Consider the following 21071-nt stretch of genomic DNA (forward strand, 5'->3'; position numbering starts at 1 on the left):
TCCAAGAACATCCTAAATGATGTTCCAATAGCCAAAATATGCATTCATTGTCACTTCACAAGTCTCAGTTTCCTGTGAAATACTACCTATGGATTTAATTCTATCGTGTTTTTGTTAAATAAGAGATTGTGCTTCAGTAGGATCAAACATAGTTTAAAGCAGATGATCTGCAGTTGTACTTAATAATACCTCAAGGCTTTAGCATAGCAATCAAACCCTGCAGGGACGGATTTATTAAATATTAGGTGTTCACAAAGGCTCTTTATTCCTATCATGAGGATCCCCAGGCCTTCGTTTTCTCTGTTCCACCCAGCTCCATCAATCTCTATTTCCTACTGGTGTATTACAGAAATTAGCCACTGATAACCTCTGGTCACGGATCATGATGCTCAGTCTTATCTTCTCCGTCGGAGAAGGCCACAGAAGCAAGTTCACATGGGTTCATTTCAGCCCTCGCCTCCACGTCTGCTGTCTGTTCGTTGTGAGGGGAGTGTGTTGTCATATTGATAATTCCCAGGCACGTAGCCGAGCCGCATTGGGCTTTTTAAAAGTCTGGGGTGTGAAGGTGACCCAGGAAGGCTGTCAGTGGTGATTAAATGGAGGCAATGCATGCAGGGCCAGCGTGGACTCGTGTGGTGGCAGACGGCCTTTTAGGCGGCCGCCTCAACTTTGACCTTGAATGTGTTATCATGTTGGCTGTTATGTTGGGTTTGGTGTACAGTATACCTTCGGGTCTCTAATTTGGGTCGAATGGGTTAAGTTGTTTTTCTACTTCATACACTGTAAAAGAGTGATTTAGCAGATTCCTTAAAATATTACATATCAAATGAAAATATTTATTTACCCAAACAGTTTATAGCAAATTTTTGACCAAAGAAATGGTCTCCACAGCACTGTTACCCTGCTTCAGTCTGCAGAGTTTTGCTTATGAGAGGTCGTGAATATTTTTACAGAGGTGTGAGGGCTCAGCCTCCAGTTGTTCTAGCAAATCTCTCGTGTTTCAGAAATTATGTTGAAACTGTTTCAACTGTGCAAAACAATGTTTGCACAGAACTGCATAATCAACAAGTGCTTCTTCATAAAAAGAAAAAAAAATCACTGTGACTCACGGGCACATATTCGTATATACCAGTAATACAGACCGCATGCATACTCACAATGATTAACATTTTCAGTAATTTTTTCTGGTATTTTCCCCTTTTCCATCTTGCTGTTGCAGGACTGACTTTGAAATGTTCAGCCAAGAGAAAGCTGTCTTCTCTGGAAAAGTGAATGGATGGTGGCAGACGTCAAAGTGCTCCATCTTATAATAGACAACAGATGTCTCAATATTTCCCATCTCTCTCTGGCAGTAGGGACTGGGGAAGCCCTGCTGGGAGTGGACACCTCTGATTGATTAGAAAGGAGTCAAGTGAGGGTAGATGGGTGTCAGACAGGGGGGTAAAAAAATACAATAGTTCAGACTGGACACATACTGTAGCATTCACTTCCATTGCCCTTCGGGCTGCAACCTTCAACCCATGTGCACTGCTGGCAAACAAGATTCTTTATACAGGACCAATGACATGTTTTCACATCAGTAAGTGATCAGGAAATGTGAATTTGAAGTCTGTGTCAGAGTATATCTGATCTGGGACCTGCGGTTTACTGCATTGTAAGTAAAGGAGCTGGATTATATCTGTCATTTGTTGCTTGTTTGTTCTCTGTTTGATCTGTTGCCTCTAAGGGGTCATTGGTGGTTGAAAGACAGGCATATGGAAATATTCTAATAAGCATAGTCTTTGAAGCTCCTCCAAATGTTATTCACCTTGCCGCAAGTGATTAAATACATTTTACATTTTTACATTTTGGCACTGGGCTGACAGTTTTTGGTTTTACACTCTGCTTTTAGCTCAGTTTAACTAACATGATCCCAAGAATTTGGAGACTGTATTTCTTTTTGATGCTTTGAATTAATGCAAATTCACTCACCCTCAAAAAATGTCCATGTGCGCTGTGCCTGGGTTGATGCTGACAATAAAAAAAACAGCCTGGTATCTCCATCATTCGGCTAATAAGCCAGTTTCTGTAGCCCCATTCTGTTTAATGACTGTGTGCATGAAGAGCATCATATAACCATGACTGGTGACCTCAGAAGTGCCAATGATCTCTCAAATTAATTTACTTTACGGGTTGTAGTAGCCTAGTGGGTAACACACTTGCCTATGAACCAGAAGACCCAGGTTCAATTCCCACTTCCATTGTGTCCCTGAGCAAGACACACAACCCTAAATTGCTCCAGGGGGGACTGTCCCTGTAACTATTGATTGTAAGTCGCTCTGGATAAGGGTGTCTGATAAAAGCTGTAAATGTACTTTGAAGTTCCAAGTTCAAAAACTTGAATTTTAACACAGCCCTAAAATATTGTTCACAGTGTCTAGAACCATTAGAAATGGGCTCTGATGGGCCAATTTGGACTTTGATACCACATTCTGGTTCCAAAGGTGAATGAGGTTTGTCTAGCTGTTAAAGACGTGTGTGTTTAACCTGCTGAACACTACTGGTGAGAAATAAAAAGTGTAGCATATTTAAGGATGTGAGAATCCATAAAGCATCAAGGTGCCCAAATGCAGTGGACATTTTCTTTGTGTGCTGAGAATCTGTGAATAAATCTGAAAGCTTTTATGAAAAGGAATATTTTAAAAGCTTCATTAATATAAAACACTTCTAAAGTCTAAAAACAAATGACCAGATATAATCAGGATTTAAAATCATTTCTTGAGAATGGGCAATTTCATGTTAAATTTGAGATTATTCATCTTGCTGTTCTTTTTTTATGCTGCCTAATGGGTGTGGCCTTTCTGAAAGGTTACATGCTGACCTACGTTTTGTTTACGTGTTTGTTCACAGTGCCTGCAGCCATGTAAGGAACTGTGGGAAACAGGACATGCTTTACCAGACAAGGCATGCGAGGTGAGTCTCATCTGTCTGTTTTGGTCTCACTGTACGTCAGAGCGACTGGAGATGGTTGGGGCTTGGCAGGACAGGGTACATTGGAGAAAACACTGACTATCTTAGACCATCAATCTGGGACCTGGGGCTTTGGCAACTAGCAGATATTGAAGTATTAATCAATTAAATAAAAATTGTACAACACTTTTTACAATGTACATTGTCACAAAGAGCCAAACATTAGAACAGTGCTCAAGACCTTTAGTGAGCAGCCAAAGGCAACAGTCTCCTGATGTACTGGTCTGTCTCCTGGTAGCGCCTCCATGCACTGGACACTATGCTGACAGACACAGCAAACCCTCTTGCCACACCTCAAATTGACATGCCATCCTATATGATCTGAACTACCTGAGCCACTTGTGTAGGTTGTAGACTCTCATGCTCTCATTAGTATGAAAGCACCACCAGCATTCAAAAGTTACCAAAACATCAGCCAGAAGGCAAAGGCACTGAGAAGTGGTCACCACCTCCAGAGCAACGTCTTTACCGGGGTCGACTTGATAAATGCCTATAATTTCCACCTGTTGTCTATTCCATTTGAACAAAAGCATGTGAAATTGATCGTCAGTGTTGCTTCCTAATTGGGCAGTTTGATTTCACAGAAGTGTGACTGACTTGGAGTTAAATTGTGCAGTTTAAGTGTTCCCTTTTTTTTTAGCAGTGTATTACGATATAAAGTTCTGGCCGATGACAATGGTGGCTTTTAAGGACCGGGCAGTACAGGCCAAGCAGGGAAATTCATCAAGGTCAGCGGTCATTCCACCTGGATGGTGTCCAGGAGAGATTTACCATCCACATGGGAGTGAATGGTGATGAAAAGAGAAGGGTGTGTTAGTGACAAATTAGCTGAAAAGTACTGTGATAGGAATTCAATTCTACCCAACTTTGCCCAATGAAGGCTTCTAAAGATTATTTTTCAAATTGCACATTCTAATACACAATCCAACAGAAACTGGAACCAACTGGAACAATGAAATACCTGCATATACCTGTTTACATCTAAAGTGAATGTCACGACTACGGACTTACGGGGGAAGGAAGCGCAGAGGTCTGACATACTGGGAAGGGGTTTTTATTAACAAACAAAGAAATACAAAGAAACAATGGCGCGGTGGCCGAAAACAGTTTAACGTAAATAAAGAACTTAAACAAACCCGTAGGCGTGTGGCGATTGCCAGAACTCAAAACACATGAAAACAAAACTAGGTCAAGTTCGTGCAGCGAGTTCACGAAAATGCCAGCGACCCCGAACGGGCGGAAACTTCCGGCATTTATGGGGCGTCAGGATTGGGTTCCGGTGTGGAGCCCAGCTGCAGGCAATCCTGACAGAGCCCCCCCTCCAAGGGCTACGTCCTCGGAGCCCCAACAGTACCATCAGTGGAGGCGGCGGGGCGGACGGCGGCAACCACAGGGCTCCTGCCCTGCTGTATCCTCCCCTTGGAGGACCCGGTCCCTCGGGCTGGCTCCCCGGCGTGGTCAGGCGTGGCGGCCCCGGTCCCTCGGGCTGGCTCCCCGGCGGGGTCAGGCGTGGCGGCCCCGGTCCCTCGGGCTGGCTCCCCGGCGGGGTCAGGCGTGGCGGCCCCGGTCCCTCGGGCTGGCTCCCCGGCGGGGTCAGGCGTGGCGGCCCCGGTCCCTCGGGCTGGCTCCCCCGGCGGGGTCAGGCGTGGCGGCCCCGGTCCCTCGGGCTGGCTCCCCGGCGGGGTCAGGCGTGGCGGCCCCGGTCCCTCGGGCTGGCTCCCCGGCGGGGTCAGGCGTGGCGGCCCCGGTCCCTCGGGCTGGCTCCCCGGCGTGGTCAGGCGTGGCGGCCCCGGTGCCTCGGGCTGGCTCCCCGGCGTGGTCAGGCGTGGCGGCCCCGGACCCTCGGCCTGGCTCCCCGGCGTGGTCCCGCTTGGCGGCCCCGGACCCTCGGCCTGGCTCCCCGGCGTGGTCCCGCTTGGCGGCCCCGGACCCTCGGCCTGGCTCCCCGGCGTGGTCCCGCTTGGCGGCCCCGGACCCTCGGCCTGGCTCCCCGGCGTGGTCCCGCATGGCGGCCCCGGACTCCCGTACCTGCACACAATAATCAGGGCCGATCCATCTGGGTACATGTGGGCCCTGTCTCCACACGTCCCCTCTGACACTTCTTGTGTCACCCCCTGCACCGCGCAGGGAGATTGTCCCAGAGCCTCCGGCGACTGTTCCAGGCACCCCAGGCTGGTGCCTTCTGGGACTATGCAGCCCCTCTCGCTGCACGGCCCTGGTGCCAAGGGGGGGGCATTGCCAGACCATCCGGCTAGCCCCTTCTGCGTCCGTTGGGACAAGCAGGCCCTCTTCCTGCCTGTCCCAGCTGGGTCCTCATGCCTACCCGGGGGCTCTATGGCGCTCCACCCCTCTGGAGGCAGACGCAGGCCCATGCCTGGCCCGCCCTCCTCACTGGCTACCGGAGGACCCAGCTCCATCGCTTCCCCACCTCCCCTCCCCTCAGGAGGAGTCCCCAACCCGAACTGCACCCCCCCAAAAAATTCTTTGGGGGAGCACCCCCCCCGGCTGGACTTAGGGGTACCTTGGGGCTTGTCCACCTCGCCTTGGACCAGCACATTCGGGTCAGGAACCTCCTCCCTGGGGTTCGGCTCCGCGGCTGGGTCGCCATCTGGTGGACACAAAGAGGGGAAGTGGGGGCGACATACGGACACATATGTCACACAGACACACACAGACAGAGACAGACAGAAGAGAGGGTCGTCTGGCTCCCTCTCTGGGCTCTCCAGGACCTCCTCAGGGGGCACAGCCAGGATCTCGGGAGGTGCGACCTTCTCGTCGCCCGCCAGTGCTTGGTCTTCTTGCCCCGGATCCTGACTGGCGCTGGACGTGGTGGAGGGGCAGAGTTCGATCCCTGGCTCAGGCTCTGGCCGATCAAACTCCGCCCTCAGTCTCTGCTGGAAGTCCCGAAAACTGCTGTCTGTCTCTCCCTGTTGCCAGAGGGCTGCGCTCCAGCCCCATGCTGACCCAAGCAGACACGATAGGATGGTGGTGGTCTTATCAGTGTCTGCTGCCCCACTGAAGGGTCCCGGGACAATTGGGCTGTCCCACATGGGGCTGGGCACGTTGCTGGAGATGGTGGTAGGTGTGTGATGTGGAGGGGGGTGGACGTCTTCTCCAGCAGGTGTGGACGCTGGTGCTGCGCTGCCTTTTCGCTGGGGAACGTCCGGGCAGAGGGAAGGCGGGTCGGCGACTGGAGCAGGAATGGAGGATTCCCTGCGAGGCAGTCCCGGCAGCGCAGTTGCTGGCTGCCGACATCCCGTCGCCCTCTTCCACCAGCTTTCCTCACACTGCTGGGAGGGACGTGGGTCTCCACGGACCTCGTGACGATCCTGGTCGTCGTCCGTGTCAACCTCGTACCCCCGGAAGTCACATGGGTCATCACGGACGCCGCGATGATCTCGGACGCGCACGCTGGGCGGAGCCATCCCGGCACCGACCGCCCACCGAAAATCCACGTCATCATCGCTTTCGTCATCCGTGTCCTCCCACCGGTGACTCCGAGGGTCGTCCACCCTGCGGACATCCTGGACCCATGGCGCGATAAGCTCCCATGGGCAGTACTCTGGCCATTCGGGCTGGAGGCTGCCCACCTCCTCGCTGGAGGAACGCCGTCGTTGTTGTTGCCGCTTCTCACCCCCCTGGAAGTGACGTGGGTCCCCACGGACCTTGCGACGATCGCAGACTGGCGCGATGGGCGGAGCCCAACTCTCGTCTCCCGTGCTCTCGTCGTCATCCGTGTCGTCCCAGTCCACGGGGAGCCTTGCCAGCAGAGCGCAGAGTTCTTGGCTCGACATGCCGAAGATCGTGGGGGTCGCATCTTCTGCGCTCGCTGCCCACGTCACTTCCTCGCTGCTGCCGACGCCAACGTCCTCGCTCCGCCCACTCACCCGCCGACGTTGTCGCTTCCGGGTTTCGCGGAGTTTCCCGGGGGTGACGTCATCACGCGGCGCCGCGTACCACGGCTTCTCGGGGAGAAAACGCTCCACCAGAACGGGCGGCGCGTCTCTCCCCTGCCGTCCGCGTTCACCGCGCCGCGCTGCGTCCTTCGCGGCGTTTCTTCTCCTCCGCTTTCCACCTCTGCGCTTTTGGGTGGGTCGCTGGCATTCTGTCACGACTACGGACTTACGGGGGAAGGAAGCGCAGAGGTCTGACATACTGGGAAGGGGTTTTTATTAACAAACAAAGAAATACAAAGAAACAATGGCGCGGTGGCCGAAAACAGTTTAACGTAAATAAAGAACTTAAACAAACCCGTAGGCGTGTGGCGATTGCCAGAACTCAAAACACATGAAAACAAAACTAGGTCAAGTTCGTGCAGCGAGTTCACGAAAATGCCAGCGACCCCGAACGGGCGGAAACTTCCGGCATTTATGGGGCGTCAGGATTGGGTTCCGGTGTGGAGCCCAGCTGCAGGCAATCCTGACAGTGAAGTTGATTCTTGCCCTCCTTTCCACAGCACTATTACATTAATTTCATACTAAAATTAACCTTTGTTTTCGAATCAGAACAGACCTCAAAAGCAGCAGCTTCAGATTTGAAGAACGTGTGAAATGCAAAAGCTCCCACAGGCCCAGAATGTTTCATGTGTTTACTGTAGGAGCTTTCAGAGGGGAGGTATGCCAAATTATTCTACTTATAAATATCACTGTTGCCAGTCTTAATTATATTAATCTTTTATCACTTTGCGCTTCAAAGACCCGAAGGTCTCTCTGTTCCTCTGTGAGAACCACAAAGAGCAAAAGATAATTGAGCTGCTCCAGATAAGGCCAGTGTTCAGTCTCAAAGGTCTTCCCAGTGGAACATGAAAGGAACTGTTCACATCTTGTTGAGATCCAGCTGCCATTATCTAATACCCTTTAATACGACTGGCGGATTAATCAAAAGCAAGACTCATGTCAGAGATGTGCTGAATGATTATATATAGAAATATCCTGTAGCCGCTCTATATTAGAATAGTAAGGGGCAAGGTCCTCTGCTGTTTTCCCAGCTTGGTGTCCATTCAGTGGACGAAACGTACATTGCATCAGACCAGAAGAAGTGTTGAGTTAAGTAATTCTTGGATCTGTTCTGCAAATTAACGTTTTCCATTTGTTTGTTTTTTTTTCTAAGTCAACTGCATGGCTTTCCACTTTCAGCCAGATGTGGGCTGACAGTGAGAGCGCTGCATTCAGCTCCACAAACCACGCTGTGCCAGAGAGACTGTTTGTTTGCAAGATGTTAAAAACACAGTGAGAGCCTAACTTTGGGCAGAAATAGGCCTTCTGGACAGTCAGTAACATATTCAACTCAGTGGGTGGTTGGAAGTGGTTCCAGCGTGGTGAGCTCTCCCTCGTCTACTGTGGGAGTGGTAGTAGTGGTAGTAGCCTAGTGGGTAACACACTCGCCTATGAACCAGAAGACCCAGGTTCAAATCCCACTTACTACCATTGTGTCCCTGAGCAAGACACTGAACCCTAAGTTGCTCCAGGGAGACTGCCTCATATTATAAGTGATAACCTGTAGTGTTGTTGTTATATTAAGTGAGGGTAGTAGCCTAGTGGGTAACACACTCGCCTATGAACCAGAAGACCCAAGTTCTTCCTACCATTGTGTCCCAGAGCAAGACACTTAACCCTAAGTATCTCCAGGGGGGGACTGTCCCTGTAACTACTGATTGTAATTCACTCTGGATAAGGGCGTCTGATAAATGCTGTAAATGTAGCAAGTGAAAAGTCATTTAGGGCACTATTTTCAAACTGGTGCTCAGTGTAAGGTCAAAGAACCAAACAAGGTTCAAACAAGGTAAACTACTTTAATGTAAATCTGAAAATCTTCATATTTTTGCACATATTCTAAAAGTTGTTTGTCCATATGATCAAAGATTTTAACTTTTTATTTGAAATGAAATAGAATTTCAGGCCAGTAAATGCATGTAAAATGCAAGAAAAATCTGAGAACGTTTTTATTTTTTGTCTCACAAAGCACAACTGGAATTTCTATTTTTAGTTTTAACATAATGATAGGCCAAACCACATATGGTTGTATGTGGCCCTAGACTGTGTAGAATTGGCTCCAATAGATGTCAGTCAGTTTGGTGAATATGTTTTTTATAGGACGTAGCAAATAGGATGTAACATTCGTTTATTCCTGAATCTGTGGATCATTGCTGAATCACGTCTGGAGAAATTCAACACAGAATCTCATGGAGGACATCTGTGGCTTTAGCAGCACAGCGTGAGTTTGAGTGGAAAAAAAAACATATTTTGTGCTCAGGATCACTATACGACTGAAAATTATACTACAAACTGCTCTAGTCAAAGAGCAGGACTGTAAAGTTCATCATTTCGATTTGCATCAAGACTTTGATATTGTAAACGTGTTTAAAATGCCCGGTTTTGTTTTAGTTGGAGAACTCAAGTCACTGCACATACCTGCTTGAAATAATATGGGCATATCAAGAATATAACAGAGCAACTTTTAGCGTCCTCCACAGGGGATGTTTAAATGGGGCGGAGCCCAATATTTGACTCGTGCACTTCTTTATTTTGGAGGATTTAAATGCCCAGACATCTTTAATGATTGTGTTTCTGTCTTGTTTTATCTGTGTATTTACACAAGCAAAGAAGCCCAATGCTTACCCATTTTCATCTATTTTCATGTCGTTCTGTCTTGATCCCTTCTGTCTCTTTCTTTCTCTAATTTCCATGACATCTGTGAGCAGCACCACGAGTGCGTGACCAGTGCAGAGTTCCTGTCCTCCATCCAGATACAGAAGCAGGGGGATTGTCCCCCACCTCAGAGGGCTTCTGGCTTCGCAGCCGCCTGTGTGGAGAGCTGCAGCGACGACCAAGAATGTTCCGGCTCTAAGAAGTGTTGCCCGAACGGCTGTGGCCACACCTGCCAAACACCTGCTAACCTCTTCAAGGGTGCGGAGAGATAATTCTGCCCACTGTGCAGCTTGCTTTCAGAGCTGAATGTGTGTTTTCCCAAATACTGTGTGAAAACACTCCAGGGACACATCATCAGAAATAACATTTATTTCATTTTGTGCTGCTGGAAACCAATAATGAATTCTAATGATAATAGAATTGATACAACCTCCATATAAGCTGAAGATGATGAAAAATGCAGGAGGTGGTGTGTGAAATTGTTTGACTAACTGTTATGGCACTAGAATAAAGAGCAGAATGATTAAACGTTCACAGAATTTTCAAAGATGTATTGAACATGTGCTGACATTTTTCACAAAAAGTACTAAATGTACTAAATGTATTATATCACAGTACTCAGGATATTAAAATAAGTAGAAAATGTAGTAATTACATCACAAAACCAATGTACCAATGTATTTCATTTCATTATGCATGTATATTTGCCTTTTTCATATTTACTATTATACATGTCAAATCAAATTACACAGTGTACATTATTAGATCAGTGTGATTCAATGCTTTGAGATTATGTCTCAAAAAATATTATGTCTTTCTCCTGACCACACTGGCTATATGTAGGTGTGCCCCTGAAGCCCAAGAAAGACATGACCTTCTTGGAGGACCACCTAGGCCATTTGGAAGTAATGTGGACGTCCAAGTTCAACGTGTCCATTGAGCCTGTGCTTTACATCTTGCAGAGGAGGTGGAACTTTGGCATCCACCCCAGTGAAGATGAAGCATCCTCCTGGCAAACTGTGCTCATGGTAAAGCCCAGCGAAACCTGTTCAATCCCAGACCTGTGCTCCTTCTGCTGATTTCATCAGATGGAGGATTTAAATCGTCTCTGAAATATGTACTGTGCTATGAGCTACAAGGTCATATCTCTCTCTCTTTTTTTTAATTGATGAGGCTGAAATATGTTCTGTCCTGGGTTTTAAGTGCTGCAGGTTCTCACTTCATCAATCAGAGCACTCCCTGTCCTGTCCCTGAAGTTCACAGTTCATCTCCTGCTCACTGCCGCTGATCTGGAATCAATCTGCTGCCCACATGTGTATATAAATCAGTTCGTTCTAGTGGCTACTGAGACTGAAGTCTTTATCATTTCTGCTCTTTATTTAAACCTCTTTCCTTTCTGCTTTTTATGTGCACCTCCAAACATGCACCTAATGCAGAATGCATGTATCATTTGGTGAAATCCATACCGTTGCCGAGGCCCTTTTATAAAAAAAATTAAAAGCAGGAGAACAATCGTCTCGTTGTTTGGTTAGACTGACTGAAAGAAGGAATGAAGTTGGTAATGGGAGTAGGACAGGGAGCGGTGGAATAGAGGTATTCCCTGGCGTTACAGGGTTACGTTCCCGTACTCGCTCATGTCATCGCCCCGGCCTCTTATCAGCTCGGAGCGGGTGATGGAAAGCACTGGGGGACTGATTTGTCTTTATTAAAGCTCCTTCTCTCTGTACATTAATCCCTGTTTGCTCCTCTCCTTTAAGACGATGGAGGACCATGCCGTGCTGAAAGACATTCGACCCCACAGGTGGTACCAGTTCAGGGTTAGCGCAGTCAACAGCCAGGGCACCCGTGGCTTCACGACCCCAAGCAAACATTTCTTCTCCTCCCGAGGTGAGACCAGCAGAGCTTCCTAATGCTCACTTAGCTGCTCCTTGTTCAATAGCGAGGCAATATGTGAAATCTTTTGCGATATTTGGGATATTTGTCACGAATATCTTTCCTCATAATGCAGATTCCCCAATGGCGAACATTTTTTTATGAAGTAGGAAAACCTACCATTTGGAAAAGGAAAGAAGTTAAAATACAAAAACATGCACAAGTAGGTTAATTAGCATTAATTGTGGCAACTGCAATGTTGCAAAATCCTGGAGCGACTCTCTTTTCTGCTGTTCAGCGATCAGTGCTGCCACCAGGGCTGTCTTAACTTCCAGGTTCAAACTGAACTGGTAACTCTAAATCCTACCTGGGTCATTAGATCAGTGCAGAGCTTTAGTAAAACTGTGAGCTATCGAAAAGCACATCCGATTTTTGTCTGCGTATGAACACGAAACGCATGAAGTGTAAATAGGTCATTTAATATAACATTTTAATAATTTATTATAGAAATTTTGGAGTTTACCCTCAATTACCCTTCTGACACACTTGACAGTCAGGTCTTTTTATTTGGTGGTCAGCCTTCCTCACAAGCAGACCCCACATGTGAAAGACGTGGAGAAAAAAAGGACTCTTTGCTCAACACCGGGTCATTTACTCGTGCAAGGCATATTGTGGCTACATCTGTAAATCCTCTGAGAGATGGGGAGACCACAGGAGCAGCACAGCACCGGCGTGGCCCGTCTGTGTGCAGCCGTCCCACCACAGCCCCCTGGAATCCAGGGGCTGCGCCACATAGCTGCCTGCAGCCCCCACTCTTCCATACACACATGCAGAGAGGCATAAATGCAGACATTCAAGTGGCACAAACATGTATGCACGCACACACACTTATATACAAGCATCGTACACAATGTGCATGCACTATGGAGGCACATGGACATACACAACTACACACACAAACATTAACACACAACACACATAAACAAAATGTAATATTGAGAAAAGTAATTACTACATTGTTTTAATTTTATTTTTTGACAAAGTCTAAATTATCACCCCAACCGAGTATTCACTTTTTTGAGGCTGACATTTCTGCATTTGGGAATCCATACATTCTGGATTTCATGAGCTGGCAAACATTATTTTAAACATTAACAATCAATATGACTTGTAATTATGAAAAGTACTATTCATGATATACTAATTTTCAGACGCTATGTACACGATAATAAATATGCATCCATTCGCACACACACATTCACTGCAAATACAGCATTTTCTGTTTCTGATTTATTGTGGTCAGATACGTTGGTATATATTTTTGTTGCCACTCGCTGTTCTGATTAATACATCTGACTGTGTTTAGCACTTCTTGGTCACATCATGGTTCCTCTAGGATTTGCGCCATATCATTTCTGACCACAGGGTTGCTGGAATGGGCATAGTCTGTGTCTGAGCCCATCCCATAGAAACTCCAAAATACAATTATAGCACGCTTAAGTAATGCATAACTCAAAGCCAGGAATTCCAGGGGTTCGATCTTTTCTCTAACACTGATACATTTCCACCGCCTGGAATCAGTGTTGAGAAAAGAGAAGAAAACACAGCGTGCAATGAAGTAAACGCAACACGCCTGTTGTGTCCTCTGCTCGCTATAGCTGTGATGCTGCCCTTTAACACAACATGGGTTATGGATCTCAGAAGTGGGCGATTATTACTGCCCTGGATCCGATCAAGGCTAGTAATTTTCATGATGAGCAGCACTTCTGTGCGGGAGCGGGCTCTGGCCAGCCATGAACAAGCACATCCATCTTCAGCTGGGGGGGCTCTGTGTGCCAGACCCCACTGAGAGATAAACAGAACCAGCCACCATTGCCTGCCCGGAATGACTGGGCCCAACACCAGCACTTCAGCAGGGCACCTCCGCTGGCTGTGTTGTGCTGGAGATTATCTACATTAGAGATTTCGAGGCATATCGCATCCTACGTCATTTTATTTCCTTAGTCAGCCAATCACAAAGCCAATCACAAAAACATGTCTGCCAACAACCTGTGAATCCAAGCACAGAGTTGTTGAAGGTAATCCACGGGTAGAATATTTAGAGAATTGAAGCTTGTGAGAAATGTTACATTATTGTTTTGATAGAATTGTGGAATCGTGGATAACAGAAAGTAGCTGTCTGGAGGCTTGTTGTTTTGAATGAAGAGACGGAATGATACAGTTTTACAAAGTGTATTAATTTAAAATCAAATTCACCAAAATATATTGTGGTCACTCGAACATAATAAAAGGTTTATATTATGATATTAAATGTCCAATGCTATAATAATATTGAAAATACAAACGCTACAGTTGTTAATCATTAAAATGTCATTGGTGCAGCCATTATAGCAGCAGTTAAAGGAGAGGGTGTAGCCAACTGGACACACCGACAGCCTGAAGGTTTCATTTTCCTGCTTCATTTTGACAGCAGGTGGTAAAGAAGGACTGTAAAACAAGTAGGATCCCAGATGAAAGGTCTTCTCACCCCTGTAACACTCTGAAATCTTCCAGCAGTTAAAGACTTCATATAACAAAGCTGAATGGAAATCATGGTGCTGGCAAGAATTTAAAATGTTTAGGGACCGCGTTCATTCCCTCAATTGCTCAAGTTAAACTGAAGATGAAAGGTTTTGTCCGAATAAAAAATGATAAAAAACTTGACAATTGTGACTAGTGACACACATTTTGAACTTGAAAATGAACTGACTTTAACTGGAGCAGATGACCCAACAAGCCACACCCACCTTACGCAAAGGCCCACAGCTGGACAGACAGATTTCTTTTTTGTATTTGCAGTCGTCTCAGTTCTTTTAAAGTAGAATTTAAGTCATACTGATACTTGTCTGTGGATAAAAGCAACATAATCTATGTTCAGAGACCTCTGCTGCCACAACTTCTTGGCCTAATTGTGTCCTATTCAGCAAGCAAGAGTTTCCGAACTTTGACCCTGACTGCAAATATCTGATATCAGATCCAAATGTCAAGTTAACATTAATCAAGTTCCATTAATCAAAGATTTCAGAAACTGGATCCCAATGGAGAAGTGGTGGAACATTTTTTTCTTTGTTCACCCCTTGCCTTTAATTTTGTGTCCAGGGTGGAGGCCGAGATGGATGGAACAGGCATTCATCATCCCTCACACGCTTGCTCCCTCCCACCCCACTTTCCACCCTGGCCATCTGTCAGTGCACCCGTCTCCGCACCCTGAGCAGTTCCTCGCGTTTTAAAAACAGTCCACATGTGGCCCAGCGCGGCTGGAGGAGGAACAGAGATGAGCAGGGGGGCACGAGGAAGTGGAAGCTCCTGAGAGCCAACACCATTAGCCATATTTCTGTCGCCATTATTAATGACACAATGCACGAGTGCCGCTCCAGCACAAATGTGTTATTATTCTCAGGGGAGAGCCTGGTTTTCGGTTTTAAGGCAAATGTTTGCTTAATCAAACGACTGCATCCCAGCAGGGGTTTATTTTAGGCCAGATTGGTGTAGCGCAGGCTATTTTTGACCCTGGTCCTCCTGGTGACTCTGTTTGCTTTGCTTTACAGTCCTTGTAACAAGAGTCTCTGAAATCACACATATCAGCAAAACACAACAGCACCCAGCAATTTGCAGTTTTTCATGGCATAGGTTAACCCGGCATGCCGCCGCGCTGAGCTTGTGCTCCACAGGTCAGATGGGGTGACCGTAGAGGCGGTCATGTGCCTCTTCCCTACCATCTCATCCAGCTCTGGTGTCTCCATCCTCCATACAGACCCCTTCCCCCCAGAGACCCCACAGAACCTGAGGAGAGGGAACTTCACCATGCGCTCCAGTGGCCTAGTGGGCGTGATTCTCTACTGGGACCCGCCGGCAGAAGGAGATCTGGCCGTTCACCACTTCAAGGTGACCTGGAGTGTCCGTGGAGCACCACGCCTTGGCAACAGCAGGAGGGAAAACGCTCAGGTCACTGATGGGGTATGTGTTCTACAGAAGTCTATCATACTAGAGTAGTTGAGGTGTTGCAAGACCTTTTTAGGATATGAAAGCGAAAGTGATTCATTGTCACATGTGACACAGAAACCAGTGCACACAATGAAATGTGTACTCTCCATTTAACACATCACCCTTAGTAAAAAGTGGGCAGCCAGGAAAGACGCTCAGTTCAGAGTGTGGGAATGGTACCTTGCTCAAGGCGGTCTCAGTGACACCTTGACATTTCAGGATTCGATTCCGCAGTGTAGTTATCAATAACCAGTTTTAATGTATTGCAACTATATACATGCCGCTCTGCTCAGCAGCAACTGAACCACTGAAGATTAGGTGGGGGGTGTAAATCTTTCACGTGTTATAACTCTCAAACAGTTTTTAATTAGCACAACTTGTATTGTGCATTCAACAAACATGAATATATTGTTCAAATAAAAAATATTTTGTGTTTTATGTGGATTTGGGGGGGACACATTTATGTCAGGGGGACATAAATGTGGGATTTTTGCCTATGACCACTTCATTATTCATTGACTTGCTTATATCATGAAAATTAAAAAGCTTCCACAGTTGAAATATGGTATTTTCTATGGGCGTGCCCCCTGACACATGTCCTCAGCATTTTGAAACCCAAGAAGCTGCATGGTTTATTCTGCACATGCAAAAGTGACATGCTGCTGGCAGTGAGCTCATAAATGAGTCCAGGGTATGAACTTGTTTTTTGTTTCATAGGCAGTTGTTCTAAATTTGTTGCCACAGTTGTATGCAACAACACAAACTTAACTTGACCATTATGTCAGTCCTCATAATAAACGCACTTTTTCCGTTGCTTAAGTGAAAAATTGTTCTGATTTGGGAACAGTTCTTATTGATGCATTTTGTTTTCCAAGGATCACAACATACATCCAGAAAGTATTCACAGCACATGACTTTCTCCACATTCTGATATGTTGCAGCCTTATTCCAAAATTGATTAAATTAATTTTCCCTCAGAATTTCCCTCATAATCCCTCAGAACACAACACCCCATTGTGGGAAAAGTTTACTTGAGGTTTTGGCAAATGTATTAAAAATAATTGAGGTCAGGTGCCTTCTGTTTCCCCTGATCATCCTTGAGATGTTTCTGCAGCTTAATAGGAGTCCACCTGTGGAGAAAAACAGTTGATTGGGCATGATTTGAAAAGGGATATACCTGTCTATATAATGTCCCACAGTTGCTGCTTTGAAGAACCCAATGAGCACCTCCATCAACCTCCATCATCTGTAAGTGGTACGGGTGGTAGTAGCCTAGTGGCCTAGTGGCCTAGTGGGTAACACACTCGCCTATGAGCCAGAAGACCCGGGTTCGAATCCCACTTACTACCATTGTGTCCCTGAGCAAGACACTTAACCCCAAATTGCTCCAGGGAGACTGTCCCTGTAACTACTGATTGTAAATCGCTCTGGATAAGGGCGTCTGATAAATGCTGTAAATGTAAATGTAAATGTTCGGAACCCCCAGAACTCTTCCTAGAGCTGGCCGGCCACCTAAGCTGAAGGGCCGTAGTCAGGGAGATGACCCAAGAACCCGATGGTCACTCTGTCAGAGTGGTTACTCTGTCTCCATCTCTACAGCAATTCACCAATCAGTCCTATATGGTAGAGTGGCCGGAAGCCACTCCTTAGTAAAAGGCGGACTGTCAGACCATGATAAACCATGGTATGATGAGACAAAGATTGATCTTTTTGGTGTGAATGGCAAGTTTGGAGGAAACCTGGCACTACTCATCACCAGTCCAATACTATCCCTACAGTGAAGCATGGTGGGGGCAGCATCATGCTGTGTGGATGTTTTTCCGCAGCAGGAACCGGGAGTCTAGTCAGGATAGAGGGAAAGAGGACTGCAGCAACGTACAGAGACATCCTGGATGAAAACATGCTCCAGATCGCTCTTGAACTCAGACTGGGATGACTGATCTTTCAGCAGGACAACACAGCCAAGATATTAAAGGAGTGGCTTCAGGACAACTCTGTGAATGTCATATTCAAAAAGACTCGAGGCTGTTATTGCTGCCTAAATTTGCATTGAACAAGCGTTTTTTGTTTCTAGGATTTAGCAATCCTGTGAATCACTAAACTAATATTTTGTTGTACGACCACCGTTTTTTATAACTGCTTCACATCTGTGTGGCATGGAGTCAACCAACTTATGGCACCTTTCAGTTGTGTGTTTGTGTGTGCGTTTCTTCCTCAAGCCCCTTGAACAAGGACAGCAGCTCTTCATGCGAACATTGTCTTGTAACCAAAACCGTACCATTCGTCTATACAGCCACGGCTCTCAAACGGTTGTGATTATCTCATTTGTTTTTATAACGCTATAACGTCTGCTCGGAAAACCACTGTTTATTCCTGTGAACAGGAGCACATGAAGCCCAGCTAGTTTCTCATGCCGGCTTCGCCTGAGGCCCATGCATCACGTTTCTCTTGCATGGCCGCAGTATACAAGAATCACAATGGTCATTAAAATAACATATCAAGGACGTGTGAACCTTTAGCACGCAGACATACGTTTCTTTAAATGATGTAATGTATGGAACTGAGTGAAAGGGCACAGGTTTTCTCCTTTTAGGACAAAAGTTCATATGGTTAGGTTCAGGAAGTAGGGGGACAGGCGGGTGACCTCGGTGAACCCAGAGTTTCCTGAGTCTCAAGAGTCTTTAATGGATAACAAAGGAGACTGGCTGCATCCAGTTAAAATCTCATAACCTTTTTTTTCACTCAATTTCCATTATGGCGATGGCAGTCGGGTCCTTCGGCAGGAGATTGTCAGGAATTTTTACAAGGGTTCCCACTGCATTCCCACTTGGCACAGAGGCAGCTGCAGCAGCGGAGCCAGCGACACACACTCACACTGCCACACACTGCTATCAACACACAATTACGCACACACAAACACGCACAGACACCCACTCCTGTCACACAGTCGTAAGAACACACACTGCCACACATATACTTCATTCTGTCAGCAGCACACTTATACAAACACAGTCAGTGACTCACATTGACTTTGCCAGGCACATGAGTAAAGCCACACACAGCATCAGAAACACCCAAGAGCACAGACATACATACAGGCAACTTATAAACAAACTCACACACAGTGCCAAACACCCTCACATGGCTTCAATGCCACACACACACACACACATAAATCCTAACACACTGCACATGCCCACTGAGACCCACATAAAAAGTCTCGAGTGACACTACAGTTCTGTGTGACATGTACTGTGTGCTCCCCACTGTCCACTGTCTCCCCACTTGTCGTCAGTTTCGGTCGGTGGAAAAAAGGCAGTTACTTGAAAATCATAACACGTTTGTCCAAGAGTGACATGGAAACACACACATCCACACAGAGGAATTCCACTGGGCTTGTTCATGCACATGCTTAGCGAAACACATGTTTTGGTGATCTGGAGAGGCGCGGAGCACTAGAACCTCATTATTCACCATTAAATCCTACAGACGGGAAGCCATATAACAGGATTGTTTTAACCCTTTCACTTTCAGTGTCATGCACACCCTTTGTGGGGTAATTTCTTTATGATTTTATATGATTTTATGATGCTACAGTAATTATGGAGTAAATGTATTAAACATTTAGTTTCATACATAATCTATATTTGAGTATACTTTATTTGATAGCTAATGTAAATTACTGTAGTATTTAAGAACAATAATTGAGAAGTTTATGATTGATCAGCATTTCACCATTGTATTTTGAGGTATTAATTCATCTTATCGTTAATGTAGTCTGCAAATAATAGAGGATTATTTATTTATTTATGCCTATTTATTTCTATTAGATTTATTTCTATATATAAAGATTATATACAGTGGGTACGGAAAGTAATCAGACTCGTTTACGTAGGGTAAACGTTGGTCAATTGGGTTTAAATCAGGGCTCTGGCTCGGCCATTCAAGAACAGTCATGGAGTTGTTGTGAAACCACTCCTTCGTTATTTTAGCCGTGTGCTTAGGGTCATTGTCTTGTTGGAAGGTAAACCTTCAGCCCAGTTTGAGGTCCTGAGCACTCTGAAGAAGGCTTCCATCCAGGATATATCCCTGTATTTTTCTGTATTCATCTTCCCCTTGAATGCAAACAGTTGTCATGTCCCTGCAGCTGCAAAACCCCCACACAGCATAATGCTGCCACCACCATGCTTCACTGTTAGGACTGTATTGGACAGGTGATGAGCAGTGCCTGGATTTCTCCACACATACCACATCGTCTCATCAGACCAAAGAATCTTATTTCTCACCATCTTGGAGGTGGTCAGGTTTTTTTTAAGCAAACTCCATGCAGGCTTCCATATGTCTTGAACAGAGGAGAGGCTTCCGTTGGGCCTCTCTGCCATAAATGGACAGCACCCGAGTTAAATATATGAGTGTCGCCGCAAAGGTTCTGAATACTTAGGACCATGTTATATTTCAGTTTATCTTTGTCAATAAATCAGCAAAAATGTCAACAATTCTGTGGTTTTAGGTCAATATGGCTTGTGTACATTAATGAGGAAAATTTTGATTTTAGCAAATAGCTGCAAAATAACAAAGAGTGAAACATTTAAGGGTGTCTGACTACTTGCATGCATTGCATTGGTGGTTCAGTGGTAGATTTCTCGCCTGCCACGCGGGAGGCCCGGGTTCAGTTCCCGGCCATTGCAGCCTATCGGTTTTAGGGGCAGTGGTGGCCTAGCAGTTAAAGAAACGGCCCCGTAATCAGAAGGTTGCCGGTTTGAATCCCGATCCACCAAGGTGCCACTGAGGTGCCACCGAGCAAAGCACCGTCCCCACACACTGCTTTTTCATGGCCGTTCCCCCACTGCTCACCAAAGGGTGATGGGTTAAAAGCAGAGGACACATTTCGTTGTGTCACCGTGTGCTGTGCTGTAGTGTTTCTCAATGATAATCACTTCACTTTCATAATACTTTCCGTACCCACTGTATATGTTTGGAGAGCCGCTGTGGTGATTCCTAAAGGGAGCAGCCGAAAGGGGAAGAAGAATTGTAATATCAAACACAATTAGTATGTGCAAAATGATTAGACTATAATATAAACTTATAACCAAAGAACTGCTTAGAAACATCACTAAACTATACTATAACTATTTTCTTTTCTATACTCTTTAGATCAAAACTATGATGAAGAAAGTTAAAGTTCCCAACCTGAAGGTGTGACCATCCTGGTCCCTGAGGACCCAGAGGCTACACAGTCTCACAAAATGTGACAGATTATTGAGTTGGTTGATGTTGGCATTATGGAGCATTGGGACAATATCTAAATCAGTGCAGTGTTTCAGTCTTGACGTTCCAGATATGTTACTGTAGCACTAGCTTTTTAGTCACACTTATCGTGTGGTGCTGAGAGACCAAAATACAAGGCCTTCATGTGGTGAGCTTCTAAGGATTCATTTTCAGTTGGCCTCTAAATTAGAGTAACGCGATTCTCTTGCTGATGTGTCCCTGTAATTAATTGATTGAAGGAAATGAAAATAG

The 21071-nt window shown here is 46.0% G+C and overlaps 1 protein-coding gene and 1 non-coding gene across 2 annotated transcripts in view; both read left to right on the forward strand.

Annotated features, from left to right (window-relative positions):
- The window catches only part of anos1b (anosmin 1b), a 46985-nt gene that overhangs the window by 18165 nt on the left and 7749 nt on the right, over positions 1–21071 (forward strand). The window contains exons 3-7 of the mRNA XM_028999970.1: positions 2890–2952; positions 9710–9914; positions 10500–10684; positions 11414–11543; positions 15322–15524. Of these exons, the coding sequence (XP_028855803.1) occupies positions 2890–2952; positions 9710–9914; positions 10500–10684; positions 11414–11543; positions 15322–15524 (786 nt within the window). The remainder of the gene's footprint in view (positions 1–2889; positions 2953–9709; positions 9915–10499; positions 10685–11413; positions 11544–15321; positions 15525–21071) is intronic.
- On the forward strand, positions 20169–20239 carry trnag-gcc (transfer RNA glycine (anticodon GCC)). The gene has a single exon. It is a non-coding gene; the product is annotated as a tRNA-Gly (tRNA).

The sequence above is a fragment of the Denticeps clupeoides genome, chromosome 13 (genome assembly GCF_900700375.1).
Source record: "Denticeps clupeoides chromosome 13, fDenClu1.1, whole genome shotgun sequence".
NCBI lineage: Eukaryota > Metazoa > Chordata > Actinopteri > Clupeiformes > Denticipitidae > Denticeps > Denticeps clupeoides.